Source organism: Perna viridis, chromosome 14 (genome assembly GCF_037379345.1).
Source record: "Perna viridis isolate PV_CMFRI_1.1 ecotype Kerala chromosome 14, ASM3737934v1, whole genome shotgun sequence".
NCBI classification, from domain to species: domain Eukaryota; kingdom Metazoa; phylum Mollusca; class Bivalvia; order Mytilida; family Mytilidae; genus Perna; species Perna viridis.
The window spans coordinates 29,823,653-29,847,844 of record NC_142458.1 but is presented as its reverse complement, the minus strand read 5'-3'; the positions used below and the strand labels follow the sequence as shown (position 1 = coordinate 29,847,844).

Genomic DNA, 24,192 nt, shown 5'->3' with positions numbered 1-24,192 from the left:
ATAAAATGATAAAAAGTGTAGTTTAGGGTTAAATATAGAATATTTATGAGAAAAAAAAACACAATTGAGATAAATGAAAAATTGAAAATGCCAACAGATCCGTAGGTGGACGAAGCCTATGATAATAAAGTTTATATCATTAATTTAGTTGGTGCTTTCTTCAAGAGAGCGATATTCTGAAAACAAAATATTTTCGAACCAAGTTATTTTTAAATGTAACACCAGTCGTTTATTATTTTAAATGAAAGAGGCACATATCAATATATATGAAATGGATTATTATAATAGAAAATAGAAGTTATGTTTTAATGTTTGTTATCGACCTCCTTGCATAAATATGAAATAATGTAAAAATGTCCAATAGTTCTGAAAAAAAAACCTGCTTGTCTTAATTGAACGTAAAACAAATGTGTGAGAAACTCTCAAAATTAGACAATCATCTTTGTCATATATAGTAATGTTAGGAAAATTGTGTTATTTAGATGTTTCTTTTTCAAAACGCCATTCACTACATGTATCAATCATTTCCATGAGCACGCCATGGGAATATATTTGCGTATATAAGGGACAGGCGGTCTAATAAACAAACGTGTCAACTCGCCTTGAATTAATTCACAACCCTGTTAATTAGTCTGACGATGATATTAAATAGCGCTCCAGCTAAGAATCATGCAAAATGTGATTCATGGGTAAAAAGCCTACATATTTTTATTTTTGATATTTTGTTTGAATTGCAAACAGAAATTAGCATTCAGTTTTTCATATAACCTGCGTTCTTAATAGATAAAAATTATATATAATGCACTGTAGATTTCAAAATTAAGGGAAGTAACTGTGTAAATGACACCCAAATACAATAGAATCTATTTGGATTTTCAATGTTGATTACCTCCCAAGAATCGGCAGATTTGAATGAATAATTGCTCATTTCATGGTATAGACCCATACAACAACTTAATTGCAAAAATGAAAATATGTAGCCTTTTTGGGGTGTATCACATTTTTTTCAGATTTTCCATGACTTTTATAAAGACAATTACTTAAATATATCGAAGCACCTTCCTTTATTTAAATGAAAAAGAAAAACAAAACATATCGTTTTCTTGGTGGAATTATTTTCCTTAAATCCTGATTAGGTACATACAATATAGTAACACAACGCTGGGTTTCTTTCGAATGTTTCATCTACCTAAAATGGTTTTATAATGAAGAAGTTAAGGCATCCATTCAGTTAACCTATTACATTTCCCCAGTCAAATCTGAGTGTGAAGTTGTGATTAATTTTTCAGACGGAAATATACTCTCACAATAATGAATTTTCATTAGATAGAACTAAATCAATCATTATTTCATTATTATTAGAGATTTTACTATGTTTGGGGCGCTGTCTTTTGGTTTCAGGGTAGTGAGTAAGCAATACACAAAACGTTCTTAAAATAAAAATAGCAACAAAATTACCGAACACTAATCTGATCCATAATCAAGTCAAACCCAAGGAAGAGGCGACTAAGACTGTAAGACTCGGAAGTGCAATGATCGCGTTGACCTGCTGAATTACGTTGAATATCTAACGCTAATGCACGGAAGTGCGTTGGTATACCACATTCAACATTGCCACGAAATTTTACGTGCATTAGCGCATACAGTGTTATAGAGAAAAACTAACAATCTGAATGGCAAGTAATGAAAGTAGCTAGTCATTGCTAATTTTGAGTGTTAGCAGTACATGCATTAAATGCAGTATCAAAACTTAAAAGATACGTTACGATACTCGAGGTAATTCGAGAAACCTAAACTGCCCCCTAAACAATATCATACACAGGTACATCGAAAGAGTTGCCCCTATATATTCCAGTAAAGTAAAAGAGAAAATGAAACAAGTCATATAGACGCCAGACATTCCGGACTTTCGGCAGGCGTCAAATGAAACTGCTCCTACACTTTTTGCGTCGTCAAAAGTTCACAGTCCTCACCCCATTTCATGACTTACGCCTTTCAGTTTCGCTCATTTTAATTTTATATTATTCTTGTAGACACCTTATTTTTCATTTAAGTTCTGGAAGATGTGTGATTGTATATCTAATAGCATGTAACTTTAGGATTTGATATTTGACTACAACCACGGAAGGCAAATTTAAGAAGAAGTGTAATGTAGAGTAAAGGAAAGTCCCTGAGTATAAGAATTATCACAAAATACCATATAGTCTTAAAATACATTTATGTTTACACACACACACACACATATATATATCTGCCAACCAGCAAACTTAATGGGTATCGGATCGTCCAGTCATGACGATGCAGCACAAACAAAAATAATTATATAAATCTAAAGGATTGTACGACGATACCGATAAAGACGTTAACACACTATAATAAAGTATATAATGGGCAAAATTTTCAGTCAAGAAATGACCTTCTTCAGTGCCTTAAATAAACTGAGTGTGTATGAAAGTAAATGGTCTGTGAACACAACTCACTTCCTAATCAGATGAATACAAGTGACGTATAATATATATATAATATATAAGGATCTGAAAAAATCCCTAACGATGTTAAAAATGTCAAAGTCCCTCCGCGGGACTCGAATTTGTGCCGCTGTGACATATATGACAACATCGCCTGCACTAAGTCCATCACTCTAGACCATTCGGCCAGCTCGGCTATATAAAATATAGCTTTCACTGGCAGGGTCATTCCTACTCGTAGGATTAATCTAGGGCTGTAATTTAGTACACGATGTATGGCAGTACGGGACAGTACATATATGTGTTATTATATAGGATATAGGATCAAATTAATAATGCATGTGACAACAAATCAATATTATACAACGTCTCAGAATGTGACGACTCTATTCGCTACACTGCTCCATCGGATCAAATTAATACAGAGAAGATATCGTAAACTTATAGAAGGTTCTGAAAAATTCACAACAATGTTAGAACTGTCAAATTTGCAAAGCAAACTTTTGGTCTTTTATATATATAGTGACCCTATGCTTGCAAGGAAGAAATCTGTAGCCATATAAAAGTAATTTTAAATATGTATATGTAGTATTCGAAAATATGTATATGACCATTAGACGATTATCGCGGGATATTAAAAAGTGCATTATGCACACCAAGGATTTAATAATTTTGCATAGCTACTTGCATTAGGTTAAATTTATTACTCTCATTCTAATTAGTGTAGGTCTATCTAGATCTACATGTGTAAATATTTGAACAAAATCTAATAATCACAATTAATATTTGAAATATATACTTGATAGAACCAGTTCTGGTAACTTAAAACTAAAACGCACTTACTTGTTTGGCAGGATTCCTCGGCGAAACACAAAGGGAAACATAAATTAAAAAAAAAGTTATTACAAAATCATTTTAAATTTAAGTAAACAAGAGGCTCAGCACAAGATTATAACTATTTATGTTCAATTATATTGTAACTTTTGTATTATATATCTGGTGATATTTAAAAAAAAACAAAAACTGTAAGGTTGATAGAGTGGGCGGCTTCTTTTACCTTAGCATGGTTCGGCAATCCGTGATACATAGTAAAAACAAAATTGACGTGACTCCCTAAATTTAGTACGCAAAATAAAATGACATTAAATAATTTAATTTGGACATTTTGAAAACAGTATATGTTTATGGACAGTTTAATTCATCTAGTTAACGGTTAAATTAAATCGGCATTGTTTTATAAACTCGAAACTCGAAATCGAAAATATTGTGGGCCAGAAATTTTAATAAACATTAATTAAATATGTCTTAAATGAGTGCACGCTGAATATGTTAATGAGTTTTTGGAATTAAAATTCAATTACAAGTAAACAAAAACAAAATTAAAAATCCAAAAACAAACCAAAAAACAAAAACAAACAAAAACAAAAACAAGCACAAAAACAAAATATTAACAAACAAGATGTTTATGTAGCTGGCATATGTAAACTTGCATACTTGTACATTATGTACTATTTAATTGGAGGTCAAAGGGCGATAACAAAGATATTTTCTTATACTTAATCACACTGAACATACTCTTATTTAGTACTTGACTCAACCACTGAACATTACTGAACAGCTACAGAACATACTGAATTTACTTTGAAGCGAACTACTGAACACACTGAACGCTATACTTAATACACTGAACACGACCTGTGTTAAACGTACTAACTTTGCATTGAATAATTTAATTTTACTGGACAATTTTATTGTCAGTACATTCAGTGTATGTTCAGTGCGTTTTGGCCGTTTCAGTAAATATATGGCCAGCTAGTGGCAGTAGTAAAAATGAATATTTAAAGGAAAATGCGTTTATTAAACGATACATAACGGTAAAAACCGGAAAGTTAGAAGATACTGCAATAGTCCTGACTTGGTTGAGGCATTTTGAATTTAAAAGGTGCTTCCAGTACGTGTTGTTATTTTTGGCCTGTTTCAACACAAAGGGCAGGAAAAAGTTGCAATCAGTAAAAATTGGTCAAATCATTAGTCAATACAGTTTAAAAGATATGAACTGAATAATTAAGTTACAATGAAAAAAAAATTAATGCAATCAGACTTATGTAAATACAAGCCACAAGGTTAAAAAAAAGTTAAACATAGTGGGGAAAGAGGTGATTATTGTTGTCAAATTCGAGTGAAGGTCTTGCATGACGCTGAAGAAGTTTCTATAATTTTTAGTTCCGGGGTTTTTATAAACGGAACCATTATCTTAATTTAGAACTATTGATGGAGAGAACATTGTCAATATTCCGATATGTAAAATATAGGATATAACTTTTAATATTTTTGTCTTTCTCAAGTTTTTGAAGTTATTCAAAGAGATGCAATATAAGCATGAAATAAATGTTAGTTTTAAAGTAATTTCAAATCAAAAAGTGTTTATATTTTTGGAAATAAACTTTGTAATACTTAATATGCAATTTAACTCCTTACCAATATGACGGATCCGATATCGTTTTATGTCAGTCTATACGTTATTTAGCCATTCATCAGTGTTTGCTATAGAACAAACTCCCTCAGTACGTCCGGATGAACTGCCTTCTTTGCATCTAGTTTCCATGTAAATTATTGTATGACTGTATCTTGTCTTATTCGTCTATTGAATTTAATACAAGATATTAAGTTCTAGAAATAAATTAGAAAACATTTCTATTGTGTCAATAAGTTTTGGGACGTGACTTGATAATAGATAAATGTTAGCTTTTTTTTTCGTTGTTTCCTTTATAAATAAAAAAAATTGAATATCTTACCTAGTACCATGCATACTTTTACTACACCAGAGCATTTATATCTGCATCGATTGTAAATAAATGATAAAATTTTACGGGGCGTGCCAAATAAGAACACCTGTTTCCCTGAAAGGTTCCTTCAATGTGGTAACTTAAATATTCTAAAGAGAATAATAGACAGGGAATCCAAACAACCACACAGAACATACAAAATCCGATTTAATACGTACATATAAATTAAAATTGAACCAGTAACTCCGTTTCTTTAACAAAAGTGGAAACATGGAGCTGGTGCACCGGTAGTGTAAGTAAATCTCTGCTTTTCTAAAAACACCCGCCGGGTTGATCATTAATTGTCAAGTCCGGGGTAAACAAAAGAGGAAAGAAAAACTATTACACGCCGAACAAATAAGTTCTCGTGCTCCAGATTGTTTCACCGTTACGATCCACGAGTTCATGATGACGACCATAAAACATCTGTAGAGACGACATCAAACTTTAAGCAACACAACCTTATTATAAAAGCCGAAGTGTAAGAAGTCTACCACGGTTCAAAACCTCCGCTATGTTACAGCAGGTTCTTGCATAAAGTATGAGTTGCGAATTTAATAGTCCATACGCAGTTGCTAAAGATATATTGCCAATGATGAAAGAAAAAACAACTGTACGTAATAAGAAGTCACCGTGCTTGTCGTAGAGGTTAGTCCTGAGTTTTTCGTGCCACTGATCTCTTAGTGCATGTAGCGCCCTTTATCTCAAGGTCTTTGAGGAAGATACAATGAATAAAATCCCCAAAACAAGGATTGTTTTAAGACAATACGTATTATTATATTACGTACAACTATATAGCGGAAATTAAGATCAAAGGATCTGGCTAAATGATGTTTCTTTTTTGGGTCAAATCAGTTCTAGAGTCAGCCTCATAAAGAAAAGGAATATGTTTGCGAGAAGTGGGGCACAACTTGTCCTAACACATTAGAGTGATGGCCGTTTGTTGAAAAACGCTTCCACGACAATAGAGGTTTTGGAATCGTTTGTGCATAGTATTAGGAATCTCTATGAAGTACTACGTATAATGTATATGTTGGAAATATTTGTAACAGTGTAAAATATTATCGAATCGGGATTTAAATTGAGTAAAACGAAAAGTTGAAAAATCGTTGACTTTAATGCTATTTTTCTCTGATAATAGTTAAGCAGTGAGATTTTAAGACCTTTCAGGATCTACATTGAATTGACACTATTACGGGAGAATCAAATGTTGTAGTAAGAAACAAAATTTGACAGTTTTGAGTATGGTAGTTCATAGTTAAGAAAAGCGGCTTGCTGGAACATTTTGCAGATCTAGGTCTATGTACATTTTTGGTCGAGTACTTAAATCAAATACATCACAATCAAAGACCAAGTTAGGATATAACGGATTTATGTTTTTTTCACTATCTCCTCCCTTTAGGATGTGGTAGCAGTATTGGTCTTATTACTACTGTTTGTTTTTCCTACGTCTACCTCCGATAATAAGCAGTGGATACAATGCGTTTTGTAGACAAAAACAATGTTGGTTATAGTTTACAACAACTTGTCATGTATATAGTAGCCTATGTTTTTACTACAACAAAAAATAATGTAGCATTGACAGTCATTTTCTTGCTTGGCACTTTTACACGTTTAAAGATTAAATACCTCAGCACACAGATTTAACCCACTCTTAAAGCGAATCGATGTTTTCTTTTTGTAGGTTTATCCATGTTGTTGCATAGTCTTAAGCAGAATCCATAAAATTTGTAAGTTATAATTCCAATTTATGGATCGTTGTTCATGATGCTTGGGACCATTAGCAAGGACGAAGACGAGATTCGTTTTATATAATGTTTAAATATCTCCTGTTATGAACTGACCGGAAGGACAATATTTAATTAGACACTTTTTTAACGGACGGCTGGTTTAGCTTGAAATCCTGAATCTCAAGGTACTGCAATATTTTTTAATATCCGAAAGTTTTTGATGCATGGGTAAAGCGTAGGAATATAAAATAATCGGTATGGATTTGCCTTCAAAATACGGCAAAAAATTGTTCGTGACTTTTTAAGAAAATGTACGCAAAATCAGTTGCAATTGAGCGAATTTCTTCATCTAAATCTTTACTATAAACTGTTGAAAGAGTCTGCAGAAAATAACATCGGTGTCTGTATAATGATGAGGTAGACTCACATACTGGAGTGTCAAAACCTGCTTTGGAAATAGCCTGTAGTATAATGAGAGGTATAGAGTAATGTGCCATTACATCGATAAAATATTGCATTACCTAGTCTGCGAATCCTTCTTTTCTCTTTTTGTTCGATGGGTTTTTCTTTTATCTGGTATAACTGCATATGTATAATAATTACCTACGAAAAATTATTTGACAAACGTGAGGACTTTTCAGGATTGTCAACTCTCCTTTCATCTGTGGCAACATCCCTTCAGCACCTGCGTATGTAGTGTTAATATCACAACTCATACGTTATACCAGAGCTTGCCGAAACTACGCAAACTTTTTTGTATCGCGCTAAAATTCTAACAAGTAGACTTCTGGAATAGGGTTATGTTCTAACAAAATTGAAGCCATAACTACAGAAGTTTTATTGTCGTCAGCATGTACTCTTGAATCGTTACGGTGTATCCATTTGCACCATGAGAACTGATTTGTTCAACGTGTCATAGTTTTCCTTTCCTTTTTCGTCTACCCCGGACTTGAATTTTTATGAGAAACTCGACGGATTTTTCTAGGAAACCAAAGGACGCTTACAGTACCGGTGCAGCTGGTCCATGCTCCCAGTTTTTTAGTTACTTTATGTTCTTTGTTGTGTGTGTGTCTGTTTTCCATGTCTGGTTTTTGACCCTATCATACTTTTAATCACCGCTATTACCTCGATTCGCTTGATTACTCTTTAACACCATCTCTGTATTGCCTGAATAGCATAATGCATATGTTGATACGGGTAAGTGAGTATTGGTCTCTGTGCGAGAAGACAATGAGCATTATAAGCGACGTATAATAACTTATCGAGTCAAATGTTGATCAAGAAGACCTGAATTTCATTGTACAATGGAAGCAACAATAAACAATGGCCCAATATTACATACATTAATAACACAGAGACATATTTATACTATTGTTGTCCTTTTTTTTATTTGAACATGGTACTTTAAAAAAAAATTAAAAGTAAATACGTCTTAAACAGGATTTAGGTTTGATGAATGTGTAGTCCAACATAATTGATTATTTTCTATTCATTTGCAGATGTTGACTCATTGTCTATAAAGAAGTTAACAAGATATAGTCCGAAATTACTCTAGATGTCATCTTTTATTTCAAGATATCCTTGTGACGAGTAAAAAAAGACCGATAATCAATGAAAAAGGGTTTTGTGCAATGACAAATATCCAAACCAAAGAAAACTTGCCATAATCAATGGTGAAAGAACAATCAAGAGAAGTTATTCTATTTTTGCATTATACTATGACTGGTTTATATGAGAAATAAAATTTATACATTCCCATCTACTGTGGAATTGATGCATTTCAATATCCGTAAAGTACTGATCTCTGTACAGTGTACTATGTAATATTTTTCGATAAAGATGCAAATTCAGCAATATTTCAGGCTTCAGTGTGTCTGTAATAGTGTTCATTGTTAGCCACTTGAAAACATTATGGTTTTTTTTTTGTTTTTTGTTTTTTGTTTTTGTTTTGTTTGTTTGTTGTTTTTCTTTTTGTTTATACAATAATGCATATTTCTTCAAACGAACATAATTTCAATGTTTCAAGTAAACTACAAATTAAGATTTTACCTAATTATACTCTTTTTCTGTTAAAAATGTATATTTTTGGATAACTTTGTGTTGCTCATCCCCTGAAATTTCATAAACGGTTCGATAGGCTCTCCCTCACCAATCGTTGCTTAAGTTTAACATATTATTCTGGTTTAACCTAGTCAACAACAGTGTACTACCCTAACTACTTTAATTGCTAACTCATTGATTTCACTGCATCGATGGTCATTCATTATAAACATCGAAACAAAATGATTCAAAATATGTTTTTATAATGATACAATATGATACAGTCTTCGAAGTAATTCTGGAACAATGCATCAATTAACAACGTTGTACAGATCATCTTTGTTTTCTTTTGTGAAACCAGCATGCATTGTTATAGTATACGTTGGATCATCATTCGCCCTCAAACCCATCATAGTATCATAAACATTTAGGTCATTTGATTCTACCTTGACCTTAAGTTCACGATCAAGTCTATTATACACCTCGTCTTCCGTATCACACAAAACTTTAATTTTGTTTTGTTCATTGTAAACTTTTGATTTTGTCTTGACAATTGCATATTCCTGCCCTGAAACTTCACCATGCTCCAATACGTGACCTGATTCCATTTGTCCAATGCAATTCATAATAACTGGTTCTTCATCGTTTCCAGCTGTATCTATTGGCTTTGTTGGATGACTCATGAGACGAAGATCCATTTCTTCACAGCTGCTTTTTTGGCCCATTTCTATATTTCTGTCATTGTCGTTAGTTCGTCTTCTGAATATAAAAAAAATCAAAATACGATTGCAATGCAGTACTAGTTACTCACACATGGAGAACTAAAAAATATAACACTAAGGACAGAAGTTACTGTTTTTTGCTCATAATGATTCTGATTATAGGATACTCCTTAAATCATAGCTGACTGAAGTATATGACACATACATTTATTTTATATAAATATTTGTGTACATGGTACATGTAAAGGGAAGATAGATAAGTGCGTCGAATATAAAGCAACGAAAAAAATGTGAGAAAAATAAATACGATAGATCACTTAATCTACATGAAATCTATTTACGGTTTACCTGAATAGTTCATTAAACTTAAACGGTGAACTTTAAAAACATCAATTTATAAATACAAGTACGCAGATAAGTGTATACTTACTTTTTACAAAAAATGATTCCACTGACAGTTACAAAAAGACATGCGAGTGCAGTTGGCACGCCTACAATAATTCCTGTAATAACAAATGTACAGAACTAACAACAGAAGTTGCTTAAGGAAAGTTTTGATTAAATTTTAAGTTGTTCATTAAATGCCCTATTTTGCGTTACTTGCATGCAAAATGTGAGCACATGACCAATTCACAGTCAGGAATCTTCAACTTTTTATTAAAATTTTTGAAACCGCCCATGTCTGTAAGAGATGGTATCATACCAAAGTGAGCCACAGGTTGAAGTATACAAAAAAACAGAGAAAGATTTCCACTGCATGGCCAAAACTTTATTTCACATTCTATTATATTTAATTTAATGTTGCCAGATAATTTTAGTTTAATAACTTCTTATATTAAAACTTGTATTTGCAGCGTTGTTCGATAAGTATTTCATTATTCTGTTAGTGAAATTACTTCTTTGTACAAAAAAGGAGGCAATCCAATATGTTAATAAACATCAACTTGAATATTGTAATCATCTGCCGGCCACTGTCATCACCTCTCAAAACAATTAACAGTTGAGGACATGCATTGACAACCCATCAACTTTCTTGTAACGCCAATGGCGACCTGGGACAGAGGAAGACAGTTCAAATTAGGTAGAGGGTAGTAACCGTGATCTTCCGTCGTCACCTGGCTTAATGGATGACAGTATTTCATCGTTTTCCCAAATTCATTTATCAGAAATAATAAACTTGAAGTAGACATCAGCCCACAAAACACTGTCTCCGGACAAACACTACAATTTTTGGTTCATATTGTGCAAGCACATGTACATATGAACTTGTAAATATGGACGTATCCTTTCGTAGTAACTTTGAATTTGTTGCCGACGCACTTCCTCTAATGCGCTCAAAATAACCCTACGCACTAAAGCGTGAAATGATGCCCTTTAATATCGAACATGCTGCAGCGTCAAATCATTGCGGTTCGACATACTCATCGCACGTCCGTGTGGCACAGATATTTGGTAAAATTAAATTTCGATAAAATGTTTAGCTTAATGCTTAACACTTGAACTTTTAAAGTTCGATAAAATGGTTATCTTACCTAGATAATTGCTACTATATGCAAGCATTGTTGTGGTTTCGTTATGGGTTTGGGTCGCATTATTGGAAATATTTAGCAGGATCATGTTTGATGGTTTCGTTATTATAGTTTCCCTGGTCTCATCTGGTGCAGACTGAGTGGTTGTCGCGTTAATCTGATGATCTGGGGTAACAGGTAATGATGAAGTGACAAAAGTCGGACTAAATTTTATGAGTGATGATAAAAAACTGAATACATGACTTCGTTCATTTTCAGAAGATGTTGATATATCCAAATGACGGATAGTCGTTGATATTGGTGCCGTTTTGGTGGCGAGAATATGACTCGACGTCAAAATTGAAATTGGTCTTTTTAGTTGATAAGAAGTAACAAGGGCTTCTGTTGACAAGGACGTGTCAAGACGTCTGATTGCAGTCGTTAATATAATGTTAAAAGGATGGATAGGTGTTGAAGAAAACAATGGACCAATCATATATCTCTCGATTGTCGATGTTGATAATACAGTTCCCGGGAGAAGACTAGACAGTGGTTTTGTTGGCATGGCGCCCAGGTCACAACTTGACAGATTGGTCGATAATGATGACTCTAAATAAAAACAATATATAATGATATATATAACGATAGGAGTATTTCTCTTACTTTTATCAAAACCTAAAACACAAACAACAGTAGTGAGGTGATGCAACAAATTCAAATATTTCTAAACTGTGAAAAACGAGGCTACAATTGATCACAATTTGTTGAAAGTTGTGTTCTTGTAGGAGAAAGGTAATTATGCAATTCAAAACATCTATGAGAACAGTTTTACATTAAGCAATTTTCAGTTTGATTAATTAAAACACAACAAAAAATAGAAATCAAATGTTAGATCTAGAGGACATATCTGAAACTTTAATAACGTATACCAAGAATACTAAAATATATACTAGCAAGCAATTGAACCTTTCCTCTTTCAGAAATTAAACTCTAAAAATGATTTTGTTTCGTTTTAGTGGTTTTGAATACTTATGGATTTTCTCCTTTTTTTCATTGCCCATGACCAAGTTTAATTTATTGTAGGGCTAAATTTATTTATACTTTTATCAGTTTAAAATATTATTTTCACCTTTTAATTACTCCCATCGAATTAGGAATAGTCTCAGAGTTTTACCAAATCGACACTTTTCATGTTGACCTTTTTATCCATTGACAGATTGTATTTATTTAGATCATTAAAACTATGAATGAATACGGGGACAGACTAGCTCACCTAATAAACAGGTTTGTAAATAATGAAACGGGTACATACTTTTATTAGCTCATGCTAAAGACACATCCTTAAAGTCGATTGACCAAATACCATCAGTAACAAGGATCTAAGGGAATACAAAAAAGAGGTCGACCTATATAACTTATTTGATTTACTCTCGCTATTCATTAGATGACAGCGTTTCAAATATCACATTTTAAGAGGTTATTGAAAAGTGGTCTGTTAATTGAATGTAATAATAAATGCACTTACTGTGATAGTACATTTATTCGTGGATACCAATTTTCGTGATTTAGGGAAAATGTATAAGTTTGTAGATTCTTACGTTTGTGGATTAGACTACTCTGCCATACAAGCTAATGGAAAAGTTCCTTTTCGTTTGGTACCAATTTTCATGGTTTACAATACTCTAGAAAACCATGAAAAGTGGCAACCCACGAACTAAAATACAGTAACAAAGACATTGATAAGGTAGTTCATATCATATATTTTTTTCGTTTCCTTTGTATGTCTGATTTTTCTCTTTGACCTTAAGGAGGCTCTTCTATGGAACCTCAAGTCATCTGATCGCAATTCTCTTTCCCAATTGGCCAAATACAGATTACTTACTGGCATTCAAAAAATAAAACTGTATCGAAAATTTGAAATTGCGTGCCATGTGTTTTCTTGAAAGAAATGAAAATGAAAAACATATTTGATACAATAATATATATAAAAAAATACAAATTAACAAGACAGCAGACAAAAGAAAACTAGTATTTATGACCTGAATTTTAAGAAGAGAGCAGGTACTCACGAATAATAATGTTTAATCCAGAGGTTGCAAATGGACGTTTGTGAATGCATATTGCCACTTAAAATAGGGGAAAATCACGTTTGAAAAGTTAAAATCATCGCGTTTATCATAGAGGTTCAATTTCAAACGCCAAGTGGCGATAAGATTAAGGATTAGGTATGTTAACTTTTAATTACTTTCGTATAATAAAAAAATCACTGAAACCATTTATACTTATGCATATATCTTTGTATATCTTTTTTACACAAACACTATAATACTATGGTAGAGAGAACACACTCAATACAATTTACAGAAATATGTAGAATATTTGTCAAAAGTACACGTCTCTTTATTACTATGTTCTGATAATACGTACATTGTATGTACATCTAAAGCCATTAGTTCTTATTGTTGCATTTCATTTGTTTTACATACCTGGCTTATTGAAGTTGATTCGTGAACAAATGTATGCATATCCATCAAGTTTGGCATTACAATTCTTTGACAAAAATTTTTCTTTCGATATATCATTGTTACAATAAGCATACGAACAGTTCCGTACTGTAGCTGAATTATTTAAATCTGAAAATATTAATACTTGTTGAGATAATTTGATTTATTTATATTTTTAATCATTCCGATTAATTATTAATCTGATATTTTAAGCCCCTTAATACTATGTCAAAGAAATAATCAAGTACAAAAGGGTGTAACGTTATTATTGTGCACAATTTATTACCTATATCAACCGTTTTGTACTAATAATAACTTATCTGCACGTTCTGTTGTATCAATTTGCCTATATGTATTATTTATGTGCTAAATTAATGTAGTCAACAGTCAAATTCGTGCTAAACGCTACTTGTAGGTCAAATTGTTCAATACACTTAAAGCATACGCATACATAATAATTGCTTAACTATATTTTAAATAAACCTACGTCTTGTTCCAAAAGGGATATGCCAAAATCGCCGAACGTTTGTCCACACATTTGAACCCTCTGGTAAACGTTTACACATTGTTTTGAAATCAGTGTTGCTTTCAAAACATTTTGTTTCTGGTTCTGGTTGTGTACCTTTATCTGGAAGCAATTCATTACCTAAAACAAATTATTATTGTTCGAAATATTAGGGCTGTGGGGAAAGGGTATATTATATGTATAGAACTGCATACATTTATTATAACTTAATGCAAACATTGGACATTATAGTTAACAAAATTATCAAACAGCAACTGTACTTAATTAGTGTCATGACTTCATGATTTGTATTCTTTCATGTGTTACGATGATATACCTATTTTTACAATGGAATTATAATAAAAGTACATGTAATTTAATTTATGAATGCCTACCCTCATTCTGCCATGCTGTCAAGTATTGGATTTGGAATTTGTTTTTCACGCCATTATTTTTGTATTTATTATAAATTGTGCCTAGGGCAATAACAAATGTTGCCCAAAATCTTAAGCTTGTGATAAAAAATAAAATAATTATGATCACATAACGCTGCTTTTAGTAGCATTAACAAAACTTTACATGTGCGATCAATTGCGATCACTATATTCCATAGTTTCACTTGACTACTAACATTAGTTATTGACAAATGTATTTCAAGTTTATATTATATCTGATTCATGTACCGGTCTATAATCATGAACCAATATTCGGCAATGTTTATTTTGCAGACAGGCAGTCAATCAAATTAATAGGCCAGATCATTTAAACTGAATATGACGCTGTCCAAAAGATTAATCAATTGAACCAAGATTAAAGCGGTTCTCAAGAAGAATGTAATCTAGGGACAAAGACCGGACATGGAAAATAGACTTACATAACAGATAACAAAACGTAACTTGAGTTATACATATACAGTAACAGAAGTAAATGAGTAACTCGGACTCCATTAAAAACTGGGAGCATGGACTAGGTGCACCGGTAGTGGGTTATGCTTTCCAAGAAAACACCAGCTAAAGGAGTTCTCAAGGTACATAAGCACAGAAGAGAAAAAATTCAAACTGTTTTCTATAAAAATAGTACAAACTAGATTTCTTTTTAGCATGTATTAAAATAAATTATTATATTATTAAATAGAATTCCATCAAATAACAATCATAACTCACATTTCATGAAATTGAATTTTTAAGGCCTAACAAACAAACCGTGTGTTTTTAAAACAAATGTACTTCTACAAAAGTTTCGCCAATAATTTCTGCCATTATCGGTACCAATATTCTGGGGCCACAAAAGCATTGCAGAATTTAACCTGATATTAATTAAGCTATTTTCAAAACGAACAAAATTCATCAATGCCAAAGTCCTCTTCAAGTCAAATGCATCAGCATCACGCGACTTAAAGCCCATATAAAAATCCGCAATTAGGTAGTAAATATTTGACCAAATATTTTTAACGAACATCGACCAAAGTATAAGTGAACATATACTAAATTGCGACTGATGCATGGGTGATGTGATATGCTATCAATTACATTTATTACTCAGAGTGAAGTGTATAAGAGACTTAGAAAAACTATGGCATGCTAGCATGCTAGACAAAAATATATATATGCTCAAAAGCATTTTTAGAAGTAAACCCATGTCCGTTTTATTACTTTGTTTCTGTTCCATTGACACAGCTTTATCTTAAGCATTTTAGTATCACTTTGTGTATAATATTAGGAATGTACGGAATCAAATATCTATGTCCTATTTGTTGCAGCCAGATGTTTGTTTGAAATGGTTATCTACCGATTATGGTTGTTGTTGGACCACTCTTGACGGTAGCGATAATTCCTGATTTAATCCTAAACAGTTAATGCATAAATCCTTTCAATTAACGTGGAACACCATGATTCAAAAACTATGCCATTCGTGCATCTGGCGGGGTCACGCACATTCTGATGATAAATGCAATTGCAGGTGAATATGTTGTGACTTTCGGATTTATATTGTCTCTTACGTTTACTGTTCAACCGCGTTATTGCGCTAATTAGGAAAGTTTCGATCGGTAATACAAAGTGGGACACATACAGCTAGTAGTAAACCACTGTCGGTTCCAAATTTGTTATCTTCGTCGAATTCCTCAGCTCTAATCGGTTCTTCGTACCATCCACATAATATAGTCTCGCTATTCGTAAAGTTGTGTCACAACATAAGTTGAGCTCTTTCGGTTCTCATTTTTCTAATATTCATTATTCACGGTATTAATATATATGAAGAAGTCGTAAAAACAGATTTACTCTTGAACTTGAACTTTAATAAAACTTTACATTACTAACTTGCACTATTTACGATAACCCCATGCTATATAAAAGTATTAAGTTTAAGTAACAACAGTTGGACGAACCATTGGTCAGATTGATAGCCACCTTATACCCTAAACGCATACATGTAATTGCGCATCCTGGAAGTAGAATAAAATAAGAGTGCACAGCATCGTATTCTTTCGAGTAAACGAATGTTCTGTCTGACTTCAGTTTTTTTCTTATAGAAATCGTCAGTGTTTTAATTCTTTAAAGATAAGAAATTATATTTACCGCAAAGTACTCTATGGAAGGAGTTGCAATTGTCTGGAATTAGATTTGCTGTCAATAAACTACAGTTAACGTAAAGTCCTAAACAGGTAGTATTTGACCACTTATGTTCATTAATACCCACATCAATATCTAAAAACATAAATATATTTTCAAAATTCAACACGTATAGAAGATGAGTAAGAAGAAATAATTTGGTTGATATGTGCAATCATTAGAAACAAAAATCCGCCTGATTGCAAAATCATATTTTCAGCTAGTCATGGAAACTAGAGTCTTAAAGCAGGTCAAGAATTCATTTCTAAGTATTTGTCTTTGAAACATTTTGCTTCAGTCTAAGTATAGGTGTATTTGTTAGCAAATGCAAAGGCACCAAAAGAAGACGAAGATTCATAAGGAATAAAAATAGGCAAATTACGGATTTATTAAAGTTTTTACTGACGCGTTTATATTTCCTTGTTATGCCACACCTGTTTTCTAAATAATTAACCACTCAATGCACTACACACATACATGTATAACTATTTGAAATGACATTTTCCATCAGTCATTTGCGATACCCTGTAACGATGATTGTTTTTTTTTTTAACAAGACATGACAAGCAGACTTATGTTCCAATAATATCAGGCATATACTACATTTGTCGGCAAAAACGTCCTTTCGTGGCTGTCCTGAGTTCACTTCCAAATCTGAGGAGTTTTCAATGGATGGTGGGGGTAATGTTATTTGACTTCTTGCAGTAAAAGCTTTAATTCATATACTCATTCTAAAGCTTGAAAAATAATAATTTGAATGGTTTCTAACATACTCTAGTATCAGTATTTCTTACTTTAAAGCATTAATTCGGAATAATTTATTCATAGCTTTCATTGTTACTTAATCTTGAGCTGGCGCCGTAATTATATTTTGGCAAACAGGTAGAAATGTACGCTAATATTGAGTCCTATATAAGTTGTCAAAACCCCTTCTTGGGAGTATGCTCGCACATGGTTTGCATATATATATAGAGTCGTCACATTCTGAGAGACGTTGTATAATATTGATTTGTTGTGACATGCATCATTAATTTGATCCTCTATCCTACGTAATAACACCTAGATGAACTGTCCCGTACTACCATACATCGTGTACTAAGTTACAGCCCTACATTAATCCTACGAGGAGGAATCACCCGCCCAGCGAAAGCTATATTTTATATAGCCTAGCTGGCCGAGTGGTCAAGGGCGCTGGACTTAGTGCAGGCGGTGTTGCCATAGATGTCACAGCGGTACGAGTTCGAGTCCCGCGGAGGGAACGACAAAAATTTGCTTCGCAAATTTGACAGTTTTAACATCGTTGGGAATTTTTCAGACCCTTATATATCCGTGTTTAAGACGTTATTACAATAAATTGAAATATCATAACGTGTTAACGACAAAAAATGTCTATTTACCTAACATTATAATTAACAATATTATAACATTCAAGTAAATTACCCGAAATAAAGGACGACGAAATATTATTTCCTTTCATACACATCACACGTTATACTCTTTCCAAAAAATCACATACAAATAATGAAAACGGACAGTTCAGAAATGACAGAGTGCAATTAACTTGTACCTTTAGTTGAATGTATTCGATGCATTCATATTACATATCGACAATTATTCTCCATGTAAAGGTAAACAAGAAGACCATGATTATAGTGGAAATAAAAACATGTAATCCAGGGACAAAAGCCTGACAGTAAAAAAAAGACGCACACAATGCTTTGGAAAAGATCTGTACAGTAAAGAAAAACTTTCTTTTTTTTTTTTTTTTGGCTTTCTTATATCATACTCGTCTTTTTGTGTTTTAATCAACATTATTATTCATTTTTTTTTTGAAGAACGAAGATGACTATCTAAGCATTATAAAGATATCGTATACCTGTAATACTGTAAACAAAAGAATACTGATCAGCGCTATTAACGGGTGGCTGAATATCATTTTTGCATTGGCTAACAGTTACATTTATTGATGGCATTCGCTTTAGACAATTGCAACGTCCAGTCTATATCGATGAAAAAAGAAAACAGGACACATTTCAGAACAATAAATGTTTTCATTTCTTTTATGAGGCAAGTATAACCTGTTAGAGTACGATGTTGTTATTATTCTTAATCATGCCTTTTATAGTATTTCTTTATATAGGATGGGTTTTGTCATTTCTAATTTAACGGAATGTGAGCTTTAAACAGATAACAATAAAATTTTGTTTCTGTTTAAGTTATGGAAATAAGCTATAAGCGCTTCTAGGGTAAAATGTGCATGATATATTTTCATTTAGAATTTGCTTACCTTTTGACTGGACCGTTGTCATTTAAAAAAAATATGGTAGGAATATGTAAAGATGCAACGTTGAAAATTGACCTATGATGTGAGGTTGACTTTAAATGCGAACAAGGGATCATCTTAATAATGCAAATGATTCACAATTAAATAAAGTATTGACGTAAATCAACAGATAACTGAACAACATAAAAACTTTTGTTTAATCAAGTTTAATACAACCATTAGTTATTTGATAAGTTATCTTGAATTTAAGAAAAAGAAAGCATAATATTAATTTTATATAAAAACAACCTGCATTTTAAGGGCCCGGGGTAGCTATTTCAAACTCCCTTAACTGAGGCTGACTTTATAGCTGATCTGATCAGAAAGAAGGAATATTGTTTGGCTAGATCCTTCAATCTCAGTTTCCGCTATATAGATGACGTATTATCTTTTAAACAATCCTAATTTCGGGGATTTGATACATCGCATCTACCCAAAAGAACTTGAGATAAAGGATACTACAGACACTGTGAAGTCAGCCTTATATCTTGACCTACACTTAGAAATCAATGGTAAAGGAAAACTACTGACCAAAACGAAAATGTGATGACTTTTTATTCAGAATTGTAAAATTTCCTTTCATCTGTGTTAACATCCCTTCGGCACCTGCCATACTTTTTGTATTGCGCTAGAACTCTAACAAATAGGTTTCTGGAACAGGGTTATTTTGCTACGAGATTGAAGTCATCACTACAGACATTTTATGGTCGTCATCATGAACTCGTGGATCATTATGGTGAATCCATTTGCACCATAAAAACTGATTTATTCAACGGGTCATAGTTTTCCTTTCCTCGTATGTCTACTCCGGACTTGACTTTTCATGAGCAACTCGGCAGGTGTTTCTAGAAAAGCAGAGGACGCTTACCCTACCGGTGCACCTGTCCATGCTCCCAGTTTTTAGTGGAGTCCGAGTTGCTCATTTGCTTTTGTTACTTTGTATGTATGATTTTAGTTATTTTATGTTCTTTGTTGTGTATGTCTGTTTTCCATATCTGGTCTTTGTCCCTGGATTACATTCTTTTGATTACCGCTATATTAAATTAATAATTCATACCAGATAATGATACATCAGCAGAATATGCCGCGGCTACAAACAACCACATATGACGGACAATACACATTGTTCTTCCTTATTTCTAGACTATAATTATTACTTCCTTCATCTTGTGTGTGTGTGTGTTTTATTTACAAACTTCGGTCTTGGTAAGGGTCATTATAATAATGTTGAATAAGAGGCAAGGATCACAATCATAAGTAGCTTGTTTAATATCTTGACACTCAACCCGACAATAAATAATTAAAAACAGTACAAAACATTCAAACAAACTTCTTAAAAAATACAGAATTTCATTTGTTGGATTGCTGTTCTCATAAGACACGTGGCGTTTCTATTACCATGTACTTTGATAATATCGTATGTGCACAACTGCCTTTGTCATGGTTGTAGGACCACTTAATAGTATCTTGACATCATATTGATAATATTCAAGTAACATCGGTATGAAGGAAGAACTTAACTAATCACAAAGGTAAACTAACAAAAACGACGTGAGGTTGGTGGGTAAACTGGTGTATTCCGGTAGCATTTACACTTCCTGGAACGTGTGGCATTTCTGGTATAGCGTTTAATTTGTGCATAGTGTGCAAGTACCGTAGGGTCGTTTTACGTGCAGAGTTGGAAGAATACTTTTAAATTTTCTGAATACCTAACATAGCTACCTGCTGAACTGTTGAACTAACATATGTGGAAAATGTAACTATTGTTTACTATTGACAATTTCAGCCGAAAGTATTTTTCCAAATGTCATTCAATCATTCGTAAGTTCAACGACGTTCTAGATCCTGGTAGAGTTGTATTATACTGTTCTGTACCTTTGTTAGTCCAAACAGCAAGTAGCGGTACATAATCCTGGTCTCGTTCATACTAAAATTCATCACATTGATTATATGTGTTATTATTTGTTAGTACCTCACAACAAAACTAAATAAATCTTTTAATATATCTTTCTATTAATCAACAATTATGATATTTCAAAGAATAAAATTGAACAAACTGATGCTTCCTAAATACAAATAAAGCTCTTGATCCTAGTAGAATTGGGTTGACTTGTATGCGGGTCGTTTAACTTCTGTGAAGAGTTTAGACTCCATTCTTTGTTACATTTGTATGGTAGAAATTGCATAAATAAATGCGAGCATCCAAATCTTCAACGTTCTTGAATTATCTTTGCTGTCCTTACGGACAGCACCAGATCTCTCATTGTAAGTTTTAAAAATAGTTTATCGATACCAATCAACTTTTCTTTTTTTTCCATTTTCTTCTCGATAATGATCGAAAACAGATATTTGTTGTTTATTTATTTTTGACAGAAAAAATATTCTTGTTGTAAGTAATTTAACTTATATGTGCTCCAGATCCCTACAATGCAGGATATGTCAAAACATCAGTATAAGTTAATTATGATGAATGTCATAGAAAATGATAACGTTAAAAAACAATTTAGGCAAAAACTATTACAATTTCAAGGATGATAAGGAGAAAACACGACCCACCCTATGCCTCATTAAAAATATAATTGCCATAATACATGTACTACAGTGTTGAATGGAAAACAAAACAAAAATGAATTGTAACCTAAAGAGACTAATTATGTATTTGCATTAAAAACCGATGGCATCGTTTCAAAATCATTGTTATTGCTCGGCATGTCTGCACTTACGCGAACTTTATCGTACATATCATTGTTTTGCAACTCAGGAGCAGTTGATTGTTGCTGTTTTCCAACATACCAGATTTTTTAGTTCTTGTTGGAAATTGACTGTTTGTTGGTTTTTTTTTTCTTTTTTTTTTTTTTTTTTTAATAATCTTTAAAATATAATTAGGCACGTATCATATCACTTAAAATGTGAAGATGAATATATGCGTTTATGAATTTCAAAGATTATTTATGAATGAATTTAACAAATTGTTTCCATTTGAATAATACAACAATATATGTGTTGTGATTACATGTATCTGTTTTCCCTATCTGGTCTTTGTCCCTAGATTACATTCTTTTGATTTTAACTAGAATGTGGGTTTTCTTAATTACTCTTGCAACATATATAATTGGGTGTTGTTGCATTAAGACAATGTCACGAAAGGTTCACGGCTTCAGTGCACCTGGTCGATACACCCAGTTTTAGTGGAGTCCGAGTTGCTCATTTACTTTTGTTACTTTGTATGTTTGATTTTAGTTACTTTATGTTCTTTGTTGTGAATGTCTGTTTTCCATGTTTGGGCTTTGTCCCTGGATTACATTCTTTTGATTACCGCTATAACCTTGGTTCCTTTGATTACTCTTTTGTTACTTTGTATTTTAATTTTAGTTACTTTATATTCTTTGTTGTGTATGTCTGTTTTCCATGTTTGGGCTTTGTCCCTGGAATACTTTCTTTTGATTACCGCTATAACATTGGTTCCCTTGATTACTATTTCACCGAAAAAACCTTAAGCTCATCTGTTATTTCAACAACAATTGTGTTAACATTTTCGTTTAGATTATTTGTTTTCAAGATAGATTTTAACAATAGCATTCTCTTCATTATCTTAGTTTGATAACTGCTGAAAACTTTACTACTGTGATCACGAAATAAAATATAGGAATTATCTCTTTTTTTATTCTTAACTATAAATCAACATTTGATGTAATTAAATTCTCTTATAACCTTGGTTCCCTGGATTATTTTTAAAACATAAAAAAATCTTCTACCTGTGAAAATTCTCCACAATATTTGAAAGTGCTTGAAATTCTTGATTTGTGACAGTCCTTTTTATTGAGCCTAAAACATAAATGTCATCAAAACTTTTAAAGCCTCTTTTAGGGAATATGGAGAATTCATTCTATTACAAAGCTCCTCCTATTTCGAACCCTTTCTTAAAACATTTGTTTTTCAGTCAGGTAACTCCTTGCAAAATGATATACCAGCAGCTATTTGGTAGTCAATGCCTTGATTGCCTTGTATCATTTTTTTACTACAAACCCATTTGAATCTTCAAAAGAAAAACAATTGTTTGTATATAAAGGGCCTAAATCTCTTACACTGTCTGCAAGATGAAATTGCTGGTGCACATTGAGAGTCATATATTATTCATCATACAAACTTTTACTCAAATGTTGTACAACAACTTTCTGCATAGCATACTTTCTAATCAGTAGAACCAGTCTTCAACAGAATTTGCATATAATTAACAATGAGTTGATCATGACTGTATTGTCGATGATTTAATATTCCCTGCAGAACAATGGCCTTATAGAATTGTAGAAAGATCTAAATTCAGATGCTTTCCAGTACATAAGGTCCTTGTAAGTCGATTTAGGGAGTCTTTCATCTACAATACAGACTGAATCATTTCTACTAATACTACATTTGTAGAAGTCAGCAGAAAACCAAAGTCGAATCAGTAACCTCTGTAAGCCAAGTAATATTTCATAAATGTAATCAAAAGATATACCGTTTTGTATGTTGAACTTGGGGGAAAAGTAGCCAAGATGGTCCTTTTATTCCATGGATTTTTTTCTTTTCTAACACTGCTTGTCTAGCATAACTTTTTACAGATTTGGGAATTCTACTTGGTCCCTTTGGAGTATCAGGTATGTATGGGAATGCAAGGCTGTGACCTTTTCCTACTGTTGCTGTGTTTCATTTTTAAGACATTTCCAGCACCTGAATGCACTATTGTATCATTGTATTGATTACAGTTACACATAAAGCTCTTTGAAGGAAGAACTGTTGTATTCCATCTCAAGTAATGTTATGATTACAGCAAAATGTTGCTTATAATAACATCAATGTTCCATAAGTTTTGGCTCTAGAGTTAATTGGTTCATTATAGTGTTAAGCGCGATACTGCTACAGAAAATGAGACCTAGAATACAATATCGTTGGGTCAATTTCAGTAGAAATATCCGTCA

The 24,192-nt window shown here is 32.6% G+C and overlaps 1 protein-coding gene and 1 pseudogene across 1 annotated transcript; both read right to left on the bottom strand.

The window, feature by feature from the left end:
- Nucleotides 1-8,624: 8,624 nt before the first annotated feature.
- LOC148598934 (uncharacterized) lies at nucleotides 8,625-18,989 on the bottom strand. Its single transcript, XM_088562065.1, has 7 exons — nucleotides 18,788-18,989; nucleotides 16,879-17,007; nucleotides 14,285-14,443; nucleotides 13,780-13,926; nucleotides 11,318-11,902; nucleotides 10,216-10,288; nucleotides 8,625-9,822 (listed from the first exon to the last, which is right to left on the bottom strand). The coding sequence occupies exons 1-7, from the start codon at nucleotides 18,882-18,884 to the stop codon at nucleotides 9,375-9,377; spliced, it is 1,638 nt and encodes a 545-aa protein (XP_088418191.1). The 5' UTR covers nucleotides 18,885-18,989; the 3' UTR covers nucleotides 8,625-9,374.
- Nucleotides 18,990-23,059: 4,070 nt separating this feature from the next.
- LOC148598933 (uncharacterized) lies at nucleotides 23,060-23,961 on the bottom strand (annotated as a pseudogene).
- Nucleotides 23,962-24,192: the final 231 nt, after the last annotated feature.